The sequence below is a fragment of the Hippocampus bargibanti genome, linkage group LG15 (assembly GCF_051943395.1).
Source record: "Hippocampus bargibanti isolate YZ-2025 linkage group LG15, ASM5194339v1, whole genome shotgun sequence".
In the NCBI taxonomy this organism is placed as follows: domain Eukaryota; kingdom Metazoa; phylum Chordata; class Actinopteri; order Syngnathiformes; family Syngnathidae; genus Hippocampus; species Hippocampus bargibanti.
Window position 1 is genome coordinate 559,631 of NC_142748.1, and position 16,570 is coordinate 576,200.

Here is a 16,570-nt window from a genome sequence, read left to right on the forward strand (position 1 = left end):
GAGGTCATCGAATAACACGACGCTGCATTTGTGACTTCCCGTCCCAGTACGCTAAGTCGACCATTGTTACGTGTGTTTCTTTTAACAACGGTCTCAGGCAATAGAAGAGGTTGAAAAACTTCTGTTGATTAGGATTAACAAAAAGCAGCAAGCAGGATACATTGTGAGTGAGGATATTATCGCAGAGAAAGCGCGGCAACTTCACTCGGATATCATCAAGGGGCAACCTGGAAGTTCGTCATTCATTGACAACTACCATCACAAAGGTAAATAAAACCACTTTATTATACAGTAGAGTTCATTTATTTAATTACAATACAATAGCACATTTATTATACGTAAAATAAGGTATATTTTGTGTAGTTTTAAGGCTTATTTAGTAGACAATTATGTTTTATGGGGACCTAGGAACGGATTACGCTCATTTTTAATGGTTTCTTATGGGAAATAAATTCTTGGCAGACAAACTTTTTGCCTTGTACATATTTTCTGGGCACCAATTAAGTTCGTAAGATGAGGTATCACTGTACTTTGTTTTAGGACTACATAAACAGTGTGAGAAACATTCGACATTCTTCTTTCAACAGAAAAAAAAGAGTTAATTCCTAAATGACGTGGGTCTGGAGTTATCTGAGCTTGAAATGATTGAATAGAATGCAATACATACATATTGGTTTATATAGTGCTTTAACAACAGCTGAAGGTGGAACAAAGCGCTAACATTGGGAAAAAAATTGGCCACCTTGTGGATTGCCAGAGGTCTGGCCAGCGCTTTGTCGGCACTCAAGCAAGAAAAAAAACAAAACCCAAACTAATTCGGGAATGGCAGTGAATGAGTTAAAAAAAAAGTCATCCACTCACCTGTGTGGATCGTCATTTCTTTCATCAGCTCCTTGGCCATGGCTGTGGTTACCGTGGTGACATCGGAACCCCTGAGGTTCCGAACACCCAGATGGGATAGAAGGGAGGCAGGAGGGGCGGGGCTTAGATCGGGGTGGAGATATGACAGCAAGAGATGCTTTTCCAGCTCTTCTTGGCTGATAACCTTTCGGATCACGGGATCCTTACAGACGGCCACTTGGGAGGGCAGCTTGTACACAACTTGACCGTCTGCAAAACAAAACAAAACAAAACACAATAATAATTTCAAAAAAAAAAAAATCTATGACATGAGTTCATATCTTCTGTAGGTGTGATGAATACCTGAGCCCAGCGTAGGCAGGAAGGCCTTGCCCTTGAGCAACTGGATAATATGACCGGCAACGGGTTTAAAGAAGTCTATCACCTCATCGGGGAGGGGGACAAACTGCAGGAACTGGCAGAGCCCGCGAAGCCCCGTAAACTCTGGGTGATCCTGGAAAAAAAAAAATAAAAAATGGGATTTTTCTCTCCCGTGTGATTTATCGGAAATGGGAACGTTTACATTTCATTCATATTTCTTTCTATCGAAGTTCTGCAGATGTATTTGTACATTGAAGACGTTCATGGCCCGGAGGAAGAGTTGTGGGATCTCCGATCGGAGCCATTGGTTCCACGAGCTGTCTCTGTCAACATCCTCTCGGGAAGAAGGGATGTCAAAGACACCTAAGAGAACAAAAAAATCAAGACGAATAAAAATAAAAAGACAGTCAAACCTGGGGTTTCAAACGTCTCGGTTCTCATCCCATTCGGTTTTCAACCAAAAATGTCATCTTTTTTATGCCCCGGTACACAACCGAAATTTGGTTCGCAACCAAACTGAGTGCATCTGAATGCATCACTCGACTACCCTGTGCTTCCTTGTACGTCACTTCCTTATGTGTCACGTCTTCCTCATTGTGACCGACGCATTAATATTGTTGTTGTCTTATTTTAGTGAAAATGCTGACATATTTGGTTAAGATCTCCTGAATAGTGTGATTTTAAAGCCACCAGAGGATGGTTTGAAAAGTTAGTGTGCCCTGAATTTGCCCAAAGACAGCTGGGATAGGTGCCAACACGCCCCGTGGCACAAAGATAATTGGTGAAAATAAAAGTTTGTTTTCATAGAATTTTACACGTGACCTGCTCTATTATTAAGTTTCTATCCGGTTTATGCGATGAAATAGTTGTTTTCTAGACTTTGAACGGATTAAGATTTTTTACATTGATTTGAATGGAAACTGCTGTTTCGGTTTTTGAACAGGTTTGTGAAATGGATTATGGTCGAAAACCGAGGTATCACTGTACTTGCTTGACGGGGATGCAAAGATGCTACATTTTGTTTTTTACATGTCCCGTCCCGTGTCGTTTGCCTGTCATGCAAAACGATGCGTCACTGCTCACATCCACATTCATTTGTTGCCATGATTGAGGGGGGAAAAAAGGCAATTCAATTTGACATTTTGATCTTCGATTGATCTGCGATTGGCTGGCGACCAATTCAGGGTATGCCCTGCCTCGTGCCCGAAGACGGCTGGGATGGGCTCCAGCGCCCCCGAATGAGGAATAAGCGCTAAGGAAAATGGATGGAGGAATAAATAGATACATGCACATTTCTGCACGGTAATAATTGGTTTTGCTGACCCTTAGTGTTACCTTTGGGTACTGCACCTTAAAAAAATACAGTAGTCCCTCATCGATCGAAGTGAATGAAGAACCGGGACCACCCATGATAGACAAAAACTAAGATGGAGCGAACCCTACATGTATTGGTAAATATACCGTAATGATAATAACAATAATAATCATCATCATACATTTCATTTATAGGTCACTTACATGTGTATGAGTCCAAAAAATGATTTCTAAGGCCAAATTTAGTGGAAATATGTCTGCGTGAAATTCACAATGACAAGCCTTTGTTGCAGCGTCACTTGGGACTTTTTCCATTGCTTTCCAGTAATCCCCAAGTACACATTTCTGTCCTGCAATAATTGGTTTTGCTGAGAAGAAATACATTAGAACATGTACCTTGTTTATCGCGGACCACACGCGATAGATGACAAAAAACCGCCACGTAGCGAAGCCTACATGCTAATGTCTATCCATACTATCCGGATGATTTCAAAATGCGCTTGGTTGGAGTCACACTTGACTCCCATTACACAGAAAATGAATACATGTTCATTCGAGTCCCAATTAAGAAAACAATAAATAAAAGGAACCTTGTACGATGAATCGGAATCCAAAGCTGCGAAGAGGCAGGTAGGCGAAGACGGGCTGTTTCTGCGGTTGGCCTATGAAGTCCTTTCCCGAGTTATCACAGTTGAGTTGGAAGGCGAGGGCAAGCTCAGTCGATTCGACGTTCTCTTTGAGCTTCAGAAGAAGAAAAACATCATTTAGAGGGGGATAGGACTATAATCATGGGAAAATAGGATTCAATGAGTTGGCAGAATTTGTTTTCATCCCAAAAAATGCTTCATTATGATGATGAGTAAGCAACTACTCCTATCTGAGTTGGTTTGACATACCTTTCAGAATAAGAGCAGGCTACAGGAAGTGATTAGTTACAGTACGTGTGTAAAAAATAAACATCGCAACAATTTAATTTATAAGCATACGTGTACTGTGTAAATGTGATATATGTCCTTTGTTTGGCTTCACTTACTAATATGTCATTACAATATTTCAACCCAATATATATTTCCTTTTTTGCTGTCGTCCTATGTGTTTCCATTATAACAAGTTGTTTTTTAACTGCTACTGATATATTTGGTTTTGCCTTGATCAAAAAGTTTAGCTTTATTCAATTATTCATGCATTTCATTTCATTTGCTATTTTTGATGTTTGACATAAAAATGACATTTTGGTTTGGGAAATTAGTCATCTTAAAGGTGGCCTGACCAACGATAAATGGACCTTTTAACTCATTGAAAATTTTAATGTTTCCCCCTTTATTAGAAAAGGGAAATATATGTTTACATGGACAGTCAATAAAAACACAGATATATCATTGGGCACAAATAATGACAACTTGTAATCTATCTAATAAATTGGCCACTGTGGTAACCGATGTTCCTGAAAGGGTTAAACAAACCTTCAAACTGTTTCGTTTTTCTACTTTCATTCCTTTCATCACTTTGCTGCTGTGAAATGTAAATTTCTCCACTGTGAGACTAATAAAGGCATATCCAATCCAATCCAATCCAAACTAGTATATGTTCATGACAAACGTCCTAATTTCCCATGAGGAATCACTTCAGAAACGATGCCGCTATTTTATTCTACATCTGAGTACAGTGATACCTCAGCTCACGAACTTAATTGGTTCCCAGAAAGTGTGTTTACGGTGAAAAGTTCATCTGCCGAACATTTATTTCCCATAAGAAACCATTAAAATGAGAATAATCCGTTCCCAGGTCCCCATAAAACATAATTTTCAACTAAATAAGCCTTAAAACTACACAACCGTACCTTATTTTATCAATAATAAATGCTATTGTATTGTAACTAAAGAAATAAACTGTACTGTATAATAAAGTCGTTTTATTTACCTTTGTGAAGGTCATTGATGTAGTTGCCTCTTGATGACATCCGAGTGAAGTTGCTGTGCTTTCTCGGTGATCATACGGTGATCTCCTGCTAGCTGCTTTTCGTTAATCCAAATCAACAGAAGTTGTTCAACCTCTTCTATGGCCTGAGACGGTTGCTTACCCATGGCCGCACGTAGCAATGGTCGACTGAGCGTACTCGGACGCTAAGTCACACAAACGCACACCTCGTTCGTGATTTTCGATGATCTCCTTCTTCTGCTCGACCGTCATTTTCTTTTGTGTCCTCTTCGGCTTAACATTAGCCTGTGGTGGGGTCTTTTTCGGTCCCATGATAGCTAAAGTACTACACTCGATAACAAACCACGTCTGCACTCAAAGAAAGGGGGTGACGAAAACTAGTCCCCCAGCCACCGTGTGGTTTGGTTCGTCCAACGAAAACGAGTTCGTCAGTCGAGACCATATGCTCGCGAATTTAACGTTCGTGTGGCGAAATGTTTGTGATGTGAAGCGTTCGTATGCGGAGGTATCACTGTATGTCGGTGCGTGTGCGAAGTGTGCGAATCACCATTTTGGGCCGCAGTGTAGTTTTGACGACTAGCCAGCGTTCGCTGCCATCGGAGTGCTCCACCTCAAGCACATTATGACTGAGGTCCTTCCGTGTCATTGTTACAAGGCGGTTCTCGGCCTACAGGATTGCAGAGAGAACACAAAAAGAAATACATGACATGAAAAATGTGCTTCGTGACCACTCGCATGCATGTGCCGCAGGTACCTGATCGTAGATGGTGATGGAACGTAGCCGGTGCAGAAAGAGTAGCAGGGAAGGGTGCACGTCATGGAACAGGTTTCGGGTCTGCTGACTCTCAGACCGTAGAGGAAGGCGGATCTTAGTTGTCCAGGTGCTAAGGAACCCAAATGTAGAGGTTCTTCAGTGGTGGCTTATTATCACATTCATGATTTCAACAGTCGCTAACTGAGAGTCGCATAATTGTCAAGCAAAATAATAAACACAACAGGAATATTAAACACATGGACAGTTGTGCAATTAACGACTTTCCACTCTATGATGTTTGAGTCCAAGACAAACACGTTATTACATGACGCAGTTCTCAATGAAAGGGGAGAGGGTGAAAGCCTCCTTTTCACCAGTGCATCAGAGACAACATGGTGGAATGTGCACGACTGCTACAAGCTAAATTTTGAAAGCAAACAAAGCTGTATCATCCACATCCATTGACAAAAAGAGATCGTCTCACATCTCGTGTCGCACATAAATCCGCATCAATTCCAAGCCGCGATCGTTCCACAAGTCATGGTACAAATTGTCTTGGGTTTAATGTGTATAAAAGTGATAGAAAGTACATAAAACTGATCACAATTGTGTTTTTGATTCTGGACGATCTCCATTATGATCAACATTCTTTTAATATTGTTTTTAAATTGATCATTTTTAAAGTCCAAAAAATCATGTACAGTGATACCTCGGTTTACGAACCCCTTGGCTTACGAACGTTACATTTATGAAAATTTTACCTTGGTATACGAACTTTACCTTGGCATACGAACTCACGGAGCTGCCGCAACGAGTGATATGTCATTCGCGAACGAGCCCGTTCTTCTAACAACAAAACGGCAGCCGACTGTTTTTGTGCTCTATTCCCCGCCCCCAGTCTTCGGTTAAAGCCACGTGATTGATTGGTCAAGAACGCAGCAATGAGGGGGGAGGTTTAAACAGTAAAGAGACAGGCAGACGACAGTGAGAGTGTAGACTGCAAGGTTAAAATATCACATCCATCAGGCTCCACAAACAACCCGTACAGGCCATCTGTACACTTGATGCAAAAACCGGCCACTCCATTCCATCTAGCCATCAACGACCATCACAAAAGGTAAATAAAATGACCTTCTTATACAGTACAGTTTATTTCTTTAATGATAATACCATAGCACATTTATTATACATAAAATAAGGTATATTTTGTGTAGTTTTAAGGCTTATTCAGTTTTATGGGGACCTGGGAACGGATAATTCTCATTTTAATGGTTTCCTGTGGGAAATTAATTTTTGGGATACACACTTTTCGCCTTACACACTCTGTCTGGGAATCGATTAAGTTCGTAAGCCAAGGTATCGCTGTACAGTTCTCACCATCTGGACGGACAGGCAAAGAAAAATTGCATCCATTGTCCAATAGCAACAAATTTGTAGATGTCTTCCTCAACTATGTTCACATTTTTAAGGTTATCGCTTAGTTAGTAAGTACGACTTGAAATGATAAGACAGGTTTGTTGTGTTGTCCGTTTGAGAGGATACTGACTACCGACATAACTTGCATTGGCAAAATGACTTTTGTCAATACCTGTGAAGAAAAAAGTCATTTAAGTGCGGGTCCAAGGGCTTCTCAACATCCATCCAGTGGGGGAGGATATATCCCATTGGCCCGCAGTTCTTGTCAAAAAACAAATGGAAGCCATTGGAGTGAATCTCTGGACGGTCTGTGACCTTGAATACTGATTTAAAGCCAATACCCTTTTGTCCTGCACAGATCAAAAGATCAGACATATTTTTTTAAACAAAAATGCAAACAAAAAATAAAAATTGCCATTGGTAACATTTAACTTAGATACTTCCAAAAATAACGTGGGGAAATCATATTTTAAAAAATGAGACAAATACAAAATAGATGAAAGTACAGAAAAATAATCATCATAATTTTAAAAAGTAAACAAATATTGAATGTAAAAATCCCCAGGTGCCAAACTGCTCCAGGCATGCATCTGGGAAATTTAAAAAGGGGGCCAATTGGCCCCCATGTGTCTGAAAAGGGGGCCAAATTCTAAAATTGATTGGTCCCGATTTAACTAGATTGCCAAAGTATTCAAAACGGATTGAAATAAACCAAAATACATTCATTGGAGCATGATATTTCTAAATAGCAAAAAAAAAAAAACATTTTTTTCTAATATCTAAACAATTTTAAATCAAGTCAAATAATGTATTCATACGTAAAAGAATCAAACTTTTTCTATTTTCTTTAGTTACTAAACAATCAATCCCATGCTATTTTGATATTCTACACGATTACAGATAAGACAGCACAATATTTCTTACTAGTGTCTCCTTTAACAATTTGCTGTCAAGATTTCCAGTGTGCTGCAACAGCTCTGAAATAAGTCGCATTATCCAATAAATTCGAATCTTATACAGTCGTTTGCTTAAACGAATTGTCACTAGCCTCCGTTATTTCTTAAAAACAATGAAAATATGTTTCTTTGCTGCTTGTTTTTTCCAACTTTTACTCCTGTTCTCTGGCTCCGCATTGCAACCAACTTTGTCAATGTCGATCGATGTAAATACTGCAATGCACCATGGGTAAATAAATATTCAATTACCTCTTTCTGCATTTTCCGGATCACAACGAAAAGTTAAAACCTCTGAAGGAAAACGAACAATTTTCAATTGCTGTTTAACTAATTTTGTTTCTTTAGCTATTTTAACTGAAGGATGTCATATGTAGCATGTAGCAATATACGGCAATCGTAATCGACGTGCGCCTGTGTTGCCGCAGTGGACTGATAAAGTCAAATGGAAGCCAATGGAAGTCAAAATACGTAAATGGCGCAAGGGCGCGGCCCAGATGCATTTTTATTATTATGGCTGCGGTTAATTGCACCTCTAAGTTGAATTATCACCATCCTCCACTAGACAAAAAAAATGACGCATTTGTGCTTATGACTTATCTATACGACAATGTGATAAAGGCCTAAAAATATAAGCGGATTTTAGACTTATATGCACAACTAAATTTTTCAGTGAGTTGATTTTGGTGAGAAAATGTGAGCAAAATAAATTCCTGTAGTTAATAGTTTAGATTTTTTAATGCAAAAAAATCTGCTTTCACAGAAAAAAAAAAGATAATTTTGCTTTGTTTGTTTCAAAACCTTTGTGTAATTGAGTTTGGATAATGGATTTTTTGGGGGATTATAATATATATATATATACAGTAAAGTCTCGTTATATCGATATCGGATATATCGATACTATTTCTATGCACGCACGGAGAAAATTACATGCAAACAGGGTCGGATATATCGATAGTCCCGGTTATATCGATATTTTTTCCGACTCCCTTGAATATCGATATAACGAGACTTTACTGTATATATATATATTTTTTCCTATTTAAAACTGAAATTTACAGCAGTGATAGGCAATTGTTTAAAGGTTAAAACATACCAATATATCCAGATGTGTGTTTGCCTTTGGTACTTCGACCCACATCACATATAGCTTTTATGTTTGCCTCCTGGAAACCAGTTTCATTGTTGAGAATAGTGATGCAGTCCTTCTCAACCACAAAAGCCAGTGCTGGGACAACATCAGACATTGATGGGTAGCTGTTGTCATCTGCATTCTGGAAAGAGTACAAGTAAAAGTGAACTGAAATAAGTGCATACCTGAGATTTAAAGGACAACCGACACCATTTTTTTGTTTCCTAACTGATATCAGAAAAACGTTTGATAGCATCTAAAATAGCCAAAACACGCAGCCTGATATTTTTAGTCAAAGGCAAAACACCAATAAAAATGACTTCAAGTGTCCCAAAACTACTTCAAAATGAGCTCGGAGTTGGCGAGTTTCAGAATGTCCCGCCTCCTTGTTCATGACGTCACGCCAGGACGTCTTGCCTTGCTGGAGAATCAAAACAATGTCTTCAGATTCGGAGAAGATGCTTTCTTGTTACTCATCCAGTTATGAATATGATTCAAATAGTTCTGAAGAGGAACGCATCAATGTTTGCAAACGATTAAAGAAGTCCTTCCGTATCAATTCGAGCCGTCTGGACTGCAATGTAGCGTCCCAGAAAATGTACAAGATGGCGCCCAAGCTCCGTTGGAAATGGAAGGATTTGTCATGTGTGTCAATTACTAGTATGAAATAGTAGTCTTGGTGCAAAACACAACGATTTACCATGGCGTTTTCCTTCTAATTTCGCCATCAACACGTACAAGTACCCAAAATGCATTGTGTCGCTTTCTCGGTCAGGGGCGTTCCTTCAGTGACGTCGCGTCCGGCATCGTCATCAACTCGAAAACAAGACTTCCTGAATATTCAGCACAAGCCTTAAAATGTGAAATATAGCTCTATGTCGTGGAACCTTTGTAATATACGCTCAGCAGAAGTCATTTGAAGTGATTTGACAAATGATGGACACAACCTGTCGGGAGGCGTCGGTTGTCCTTGAAAAAGGCGTGTGTGCGGACAAACACCTGAATGAGTTCCAGAACAAAATGTGTGTCTTTGCTGTAGAGCTCCGTCGAGAGGCGATCCAAACTTCTGCCAATCCGGTCCTGGTGGGCCTGCATGAGGTTGTGACCTTCAGATGTCAGTTCCACACCAATACCAAACTCTTTTTTTCTGTCGGGGGACAAAAAAAATTAAGTTGGATTACTTTTGTGAACCCAAACAAGAACATATCAAAAAGAATGGCCACAGACCTTATTTTTTCAATGATTGCTCTGTGACCATCTAAAGTGAGCTGTGGTTGACAAGTGGCCACCTCGTCTTCATTCAAGTCCAGATATTCGGACAGATTGCCGCCTACGTCTTGCGCTTTGCTGCGGTTGTCCGACATCTCAACAAAACGCTGTTCTTCACACGATACTTTTTCTTCATGTGATCTCTTACCTAGTTGTCATAAAATGGCATCTCTTAGTCGAATATATTCTCCAGTTACTTTTAGTTGAAAAACATTCAATTGGACACCCGGAAAATAACGTCTTGCTGTCTGTCAGTCAGTCAGTCACCTTGTTGAAGGTTGAGAGGACCGGAGGACGGACGGCCGTCTGCTGCATTGTTGTCTTCGACACTTTCATCGTCACTCGTGTTCTTGCCTGACAAACTGCCGCTCTCCAAATGCGCCGCTTTAGACTGGAGTCATAAACAAAGCACATTGAATCAATCCACTCGACAGCTGGATTCATGCATGGTTTGAGGAGGCCGCGTTGAGACAAGAGGAGCGTTACAGCAGAGCCCCGATGCATATGTGGAACGGTCGCAGCTTGGAATTGAAGCGGATTTAGGTGGGACGGGATAAGTGAGACAATCTCTTTTCATCAATGGATGCTACGGCTTGGTGTTTGCTTTCAATATTAGGCTTGTAGCAGACGTGCACATTTCACCATGTTTGTTTCACCCCATCCACTGGTGCAAAGGATGCTTTGATCCTCTCCTCTTTCATCCAGAACTGACTCATACAAGAGGGTGCAGAAAGTGCTTAAGATTGAATGACTGTCTTGGTGATGTCATATTTTGTTGTTTTGACTTCAAGATGGCGCTGCGAGATTGGCTGCGTCTACAGCAGCTCCTGTATTCTGTTTGTCTACTTCTTCCTTTCCTTTCCTCTTACTTTCATCACTTTGCTGCTCTGAAATGTAAAATTCTCGGCTGCGAGACTAATAAAGGCTAATCCAATCCAATACGATTGAATAATAAAGCTGGAATACATTAACACAACCGACAAAGATGTTACATGACATAATTGCGCATTGCTCAGGCTTGAATGTAATGTATACATTTTGCACAACTAATTAGACTGAGGAGGAATTCAAATGTAATCACAGATTTCAGTTTCTGTGTGCCCTACTTATCTTTATTAGGCACATCAATGACAGTGACGTGTAAGATTTTATATCATGGCTTTGAACGTATATCATTTGAATGATGACAAACAAAAAATAGCAACCAACAAAAGAGTGAACTCTCAAATGCTTTTTGTAGCGGCAACAGCTCAACTCTCAGTTGTGCACAAAGTCGTTTCGGGTATGTAAAATACAGCTAGGGGAAAAATGTAGTTCATTTTATGATTAAAGTTGGTGTTTTTTTAATAACTGAAAAACATTGATTATCGTTTCAATTTAAATTCAAATATGGTCAACATTACAATTGTTTTATTAGTCATAAAATTCTTAAATGTGTCACGTTTCAGTTTGTGACCAAGGGGTGGCACTGTAGGGCCCCGCCTCCAGCTGCTCAGGGGGGTTGGTCGTTTTTATCAGTGGCCGTTAAAATGACTCCTGGCACGACCATTCGATTCCGTGTTGGGTCATTGTTTGTTTTGTCATGTCATGGTTTTGTTTGCTACTTTGCACCTTTTTGTTCTGATGACTTTGTTTGAGATTTTTGTTCCTGGTGACTTTATTTCATGCAATTTGCCAAATATACCGTGCTACTCCCTCCCGGTTGTTTTTTGGGATCCACCGCCACCTTGCAAATTGTGACAAAATGATTTATATTTTGGCCGGGGTAATTTATAGATAAAGTGCAGGATGAAAACATCAGTCCATTTGTTTCTCTTTTGAGTAAAACTGTCATTTAACGCTACATACAGTAAATTCAGTCACATTGAAGTGAAATGAACATTCACCTGTGTTTGGACTTCGGGCTGATGTGAAGGCCCCGAGTATGAGTCGCCATTTTGGACCTGCGATGTTGTCATCTTTTTTTGGTAGTCTTTCATCCACTCTGTGATGCCCAGAAGGATTCCAAGTCGATGCAAACAGTTTAGGTGCCTCAGGTTTGACTGAGCCTGGGCGAGTAGGACCAGTTTTGACTTTGTTTGGCCCAAGACTCTGGATAAAGGCTCTAAAAACACCTGGAGGTCATTTGACATACACGTTATTATGAAGAAATAAAATCATCAATGACATTCATATAATCCTATGAATTAAATAATCAGTCATTTAACACATGTACATTAGAATATAAATACAGGTAACATCCGAGTTACGACCGGCGCGATTCACGACCACGACACTTGTTTTTTTTTTTTTAATGCTACGCCTTGCACCGCAACACGCAAGCAGCCGGAAACGCGTACTACAATTATGGCCAGCCAACATGTCACACACTCGCACAGCAATCTACTGCGTGACTACACTCAATACAGTAGTGATACAGTGCAGATGCCGTCTTGGCAACATCTCCTGTAGTACTGCGCACTGCTTTTTTCCTTCCGAGCGTGTGTGTTAGGCGACCTCTTCTGGCCGTTAGCAGGGAAAGCTGCATTCTTTATGTATAAGTATTTTCTTTAACCCACTATGTAAAATCTAAATCGATAATATGAAATATAAAATGATAAAAACGACACTAAAAGGTAAGTATAACATTTATAAATGAAATGTTCAGTAAACAGTTTTGTATACATTACAGGTACAGTTATAGTCATAAAAATCGATAATACAAAATATAAAATGATAAAAATGACACTAAAAGTTGTTGTATAAATGAACTGGAAGCAGTTTGGTGTATAATAGTATTCAAAAGAAAACATTGCTGAAAAAGAACAGATTGACATTGAATACTACTATCCTGTCGTGGATTTTGACTTGCGACCATTTTGTCGTAACTCGGATGTTCCTTGAATTGTGGAACGTTCAAGTCCATGACGATTCGTTCTTTGACTTCCAAGTAGTTAATTTTAAGAGATTAGTTTTTCTATAGTTGATGCTGAAAGGAATAGAGGACGGTATCAAACTCAAGGCCCATGGGCCCGATCTGGTACGCCAGCTCATTTTATGTGGTCTAAGAAATCAAATCATACGTGTCAGCGTGCTAAAATCTGTGTCAAAATGTCACATTGTCATGTGTAAGAAATAATGTGGAGATTTTGCAAGAATTTTGTTCCCTCGTTTCCATTCGCTTGAACAATAATTAAACAAACAATTGTTGCTGACTTGACGGATATCAAAACCAGTCAGTCATTCGTTCATTTATTGTGAGATGATTAAAGAATTTTTGTGGCTTCGCTGTCATAACGGACAATCGTCTGTCAGTTAAATCAATGTTCGGCTGTAAAAATAAAAGATTTGTGAAATACAATGCAACTAACCTTCTGCAAAAGAACCTGACAGATTCTATTCGGAATTCGAACCAAACACTCCAAAAGGAAATTTGCCACTGAACTGTAACATGACATATCCTCTTCAGCTCGCGACAGATCTAGACCCAAAAGCAAATGTTATTTCTATAATAAAGCTGCATTTTCAAATATAATACAAATGAGGCTTAAAAGACAACCGACACCATTTTTTTGTTTCCTAACTCATATCAGAAAAAACTGTTTTTTTTTTTCACATCTAAAATACCCAAAACACGCAGGCTGATGTTTTTAGTCAAATGCAAAACACATTTTACAAATTATGGACACAACTCGTCCGAAGGCGTCGGTTGTCCTTTAAATATTGCTCTGTTACCCTCTTTAGCCACGGCTGCCGCCAGGGAACTTTGCATGTGATTAGCCAGAAGTGCCGTGGGAGCGTTTGTGATCCCGTCGGCTACAACAATGGATACAAGGTGGCCAGCTGTCCCCACGGGGTCAAGGGTCAAGGTGGCATCGGAGAAATACTTGTCTCCTGTGTCTAAAGTAATTCTGAGCAACAAACTTGGCGCCACCTCCAATGCTGCCAAGCCTGTATTTGCTGCCATTGGTAAAAACGGAAGATGGAAGGTTCAATTTTCAATTCTGTTTTTGTCTGTAAAAACACCTACCTGCATTTCTTCCAATAAAATCTTTGAGGGAGCCATGGACACGTTTGAATATAAGTTCCCATTGACTCCATTCACTTAAATCCTCTAAAAGAGGACAACACTGCAAACAGGCCAATGCCTGGATCTTTGAAACCTCCCCAAGCCGCCCCACTGCTTCACACTCACTTTCGGCACTGGTGAGAGGGAACCACAAAAAAAGAAAAACATTGTTACGTAAGACTGTCCATGAAAAGGTTTCTTCAGCCGTCATCTGCACAAATTTGAAGGTGTCGGACGTTTCGCTTCTTATCCAAGAAACTTCGTCAGCAAACTAAAGTCTTACTGGTAGTTGCAGCCATATATATATATATATATATATATATATATATATATATATATATATATATATATATATATATATATATATATATATATATATATGCAAGGAGAAAATGTACATGCCGCAGGATCGGATATATCGATAGTCCGGTTATATCGATATTTTTCCCGACTCCCGAGAATATCGATATAACGAGACTTTACTGTATATGTCCCTACTGTCCAGGCGTGGCGGTGCCGGACTCTGCTATGATTTGTCCCTGTTCTCAGTTTGGGGGGAGCAGAGGACGAATTCCTGCAGCTCCACTGATTGCTTCTATTGTCTTGACTGACGTCTGGCCTGATTGCCCAATTTGCCCTGGTATCACCTCATCAGCACGACTAATCCTATGTTGCCGCAGAGGTGTATTATACGAACGATCCAAATTGAACCTCATCCCACCATTAAGAGAAAAAATTTGCTGTTTTATGAAAATCGCTTCTTTTACTCCTCTTTCAAACCATCTATTTTCTTTTAGAAGATTTTAACCTCAGAGTTGTCAAATGAGGGGTTGCTAGCTTTCAGGTGCAAATGTACTGCCAATTGGGCCGATATATAGGTCCGAAACTACCAGTAAAACTTTAGTTTGCTGACAAAGTTTCTTGGATAAGAAGCGAAACGTCCGACACCTTCAAATTTGTACAGATGACGGCTAAATAAACCTTTTCATGGATGGACCACCTCCTGTACGACTGAGAGCTTACGCAGACGTATCGGTAAGACTGGTTGGTTTGTTTGTTAGGATTTCTGGCAACTAACCTTAAAATGGGATGGCGAGCAAACAATGCCGACTCGTAAAAGACCAAACTCGATCCTCCTTCACCGAGATCTTTTTGGCATTGGACGAGTCTGGCCAGGCTCTGTAGCGAGCCGTAGCCCAAGTTGCGACTGTCCTGCACCCCATAATGGGATCGCAGTGCCGACTCAACGGGCGACAACTGAGCAAAATTGTAAAGAGAAGAACATGATTCCATTTGAAAAATCATTTCAAGTATAAGAGGCAGGCCTTCAGTTTATAACAGCATTGTGGTCTACACGTGGCGACACAGTTACATTACTATCACAGTCCAATCGCCCTGCTGTATTACTAAACTATGTTATCATGCAAATGCGTGTGAATTATTCCGTACGCTAGCATATAGTGCTGTGCTGAGCCGTTGCGCCTTTTTGCCAGGACGAATATGCCAGCACCGTTTTTGATCGGCAGGAATGTCGGTGCCATTTGACCGTCATCGCTGGACAGCTCACGGGTGATTCTGCTTTTTTTTTGCACCTATAATGGGCAGCATTTTCACAGCGCCGCTTTGGTCAGTGTAAAGGTCGGTGATTTCAGCGCAGAGCGCCGATGCGGAACTGTTGCTGCTTGGAATTGAAGCGGATTTACGTGGGACAGGAGATGTGAGACAATCTCTTTTTGTCAATGAATGCGACAGCTTCAAGTTTGCTTTCTTAACTTAGCTTGTAGCAGAAGTGCACATGTCACCATGACGTCCCTGAGCCACTGGTGAAAAGGAGGCTTTGATCGCGTGTGTCATCTTTCATATAGAACTGCTTCATGCAACAAAGTGGGTGCAGAAAGTGCTTAAGATTGAAGACTGTCTGTGTTTTTTGTGTTGTGTCACATTAATTGTTTGTTGTTGTTTTGACTTCAAGACGGCACCGCGAGAGTGCCTGCCTTTACAGCAAGTCCTGTATTTTGTTCTTCTACTTCTTCCTTTCCTGGCGCCGCGAGAGGCAGCTCCTGCATTTTGTTTTTCTACTTCTTTCTTTCCTTTCCTCTTTGCTGCCGTGAAATGTAAATTTCTCCACTGCGAGACAAATAAAGGGACATCCAATCCAATTCAAAATACAGTAAAGTCTCGTTATATCGATATTCAAGGGAGTCCGAAAAAATATCGATATAACCGGGACTATCGATATATCCGATATCGATATAACGAGACTTTACTGTATTGCGTTCCATCTTTCATATGATATTATTAGACGTCAACTCACTTCATTTTGCCCACATTGTTTGATGAAGTCAAATATGTCTTGTTTGGTGGGTCCGGAAAAACTTCTGGCAGATTCCATGCCGCCACTTCTTAGTATCAAAGTTGGACCAAGCACGTCTTGCAGTAGCTGCATTCAACACAATTTGGATTTGTTTTGCAAGGATAGAAATACGCCGGACCAAACGTCGGCATATTAATACACACATATAGAC

General features: G+C 40.2%; 1 protein-coding gene across 2 annotated transcripts in view; it reads right to left on the reverse strand.

Annotated features, from left to right (window-relative positions):
* Window positions 1–16,570, reverse strand: part of LOC148887030 (uncharacterized) — a 48,161-nt gene that overhangs the window by 24,662 nt on the left and 6,929 nt on the right. For both annotated transcript variants that reach the window (XM_089015970.1, XM_089015971.1), the window contains 17 exons: window positions 16,360–16,485; window positions 15,124–15,302; window positions 14,007–14,179; window positions 13,712–13,936; window positions 13,348–13,457; window positions 11,884–12,111; window positions 10,265–10,388; window positions 9,956–10,145; window positions 9,728–9,875; window positions 8,693–8,870; window positions 6,816–6,993; window positions 5,228–5,357; window positions 5,021–5,140; window positions 3,126–3,276; window positions 1,472–1,584; window positions 1,204–1,354; window positions 862–1,110 (listed from right to left, as the gene is read on the reverse strand). In XM_089015970.1, coding sequence (XP_088872096.1) covers window positions 862–1,110; window positions 1,204–1,354; window positions 1,472–1,584; window positions 3,126–3,276; window positions 5,021–5,140; window positions 5,228–5,357; window positions 6,816–6,993; window positions 8,693–8,870; window positions 9,728–9,875; window positions 9,956–10,145; window positions 10,265–10,388; window positions 11,884–12,111; window positions 13,348–13,457; window positions 13,712–13,936; window positions 14,007–14,179; window positions 15,124–15,302; window positions 16,360–16,485 — 2,773 coding nt within the window. The remainder of the gene's footprint in view (window positions 1–861; window positions 1,111–1,203; window positions 1,355–1,471; window positions 1,585–3,125; window positions 3,277–5,020; window positions 5,141–5,227; window positions 5,358–6,815; window positions 6,994–8,692; window positions 8,871–9,727; window positions 9,876–9,955; window positions 10,146–10,264; window positions 10,389–11,883; window positions 12,112–13,347; window positions 13,458–13,711; window positions 13,937–14,006; window positions 14,180–15,123; window positions 15,303–16,359; window positions 16,486–16,570) is intronic.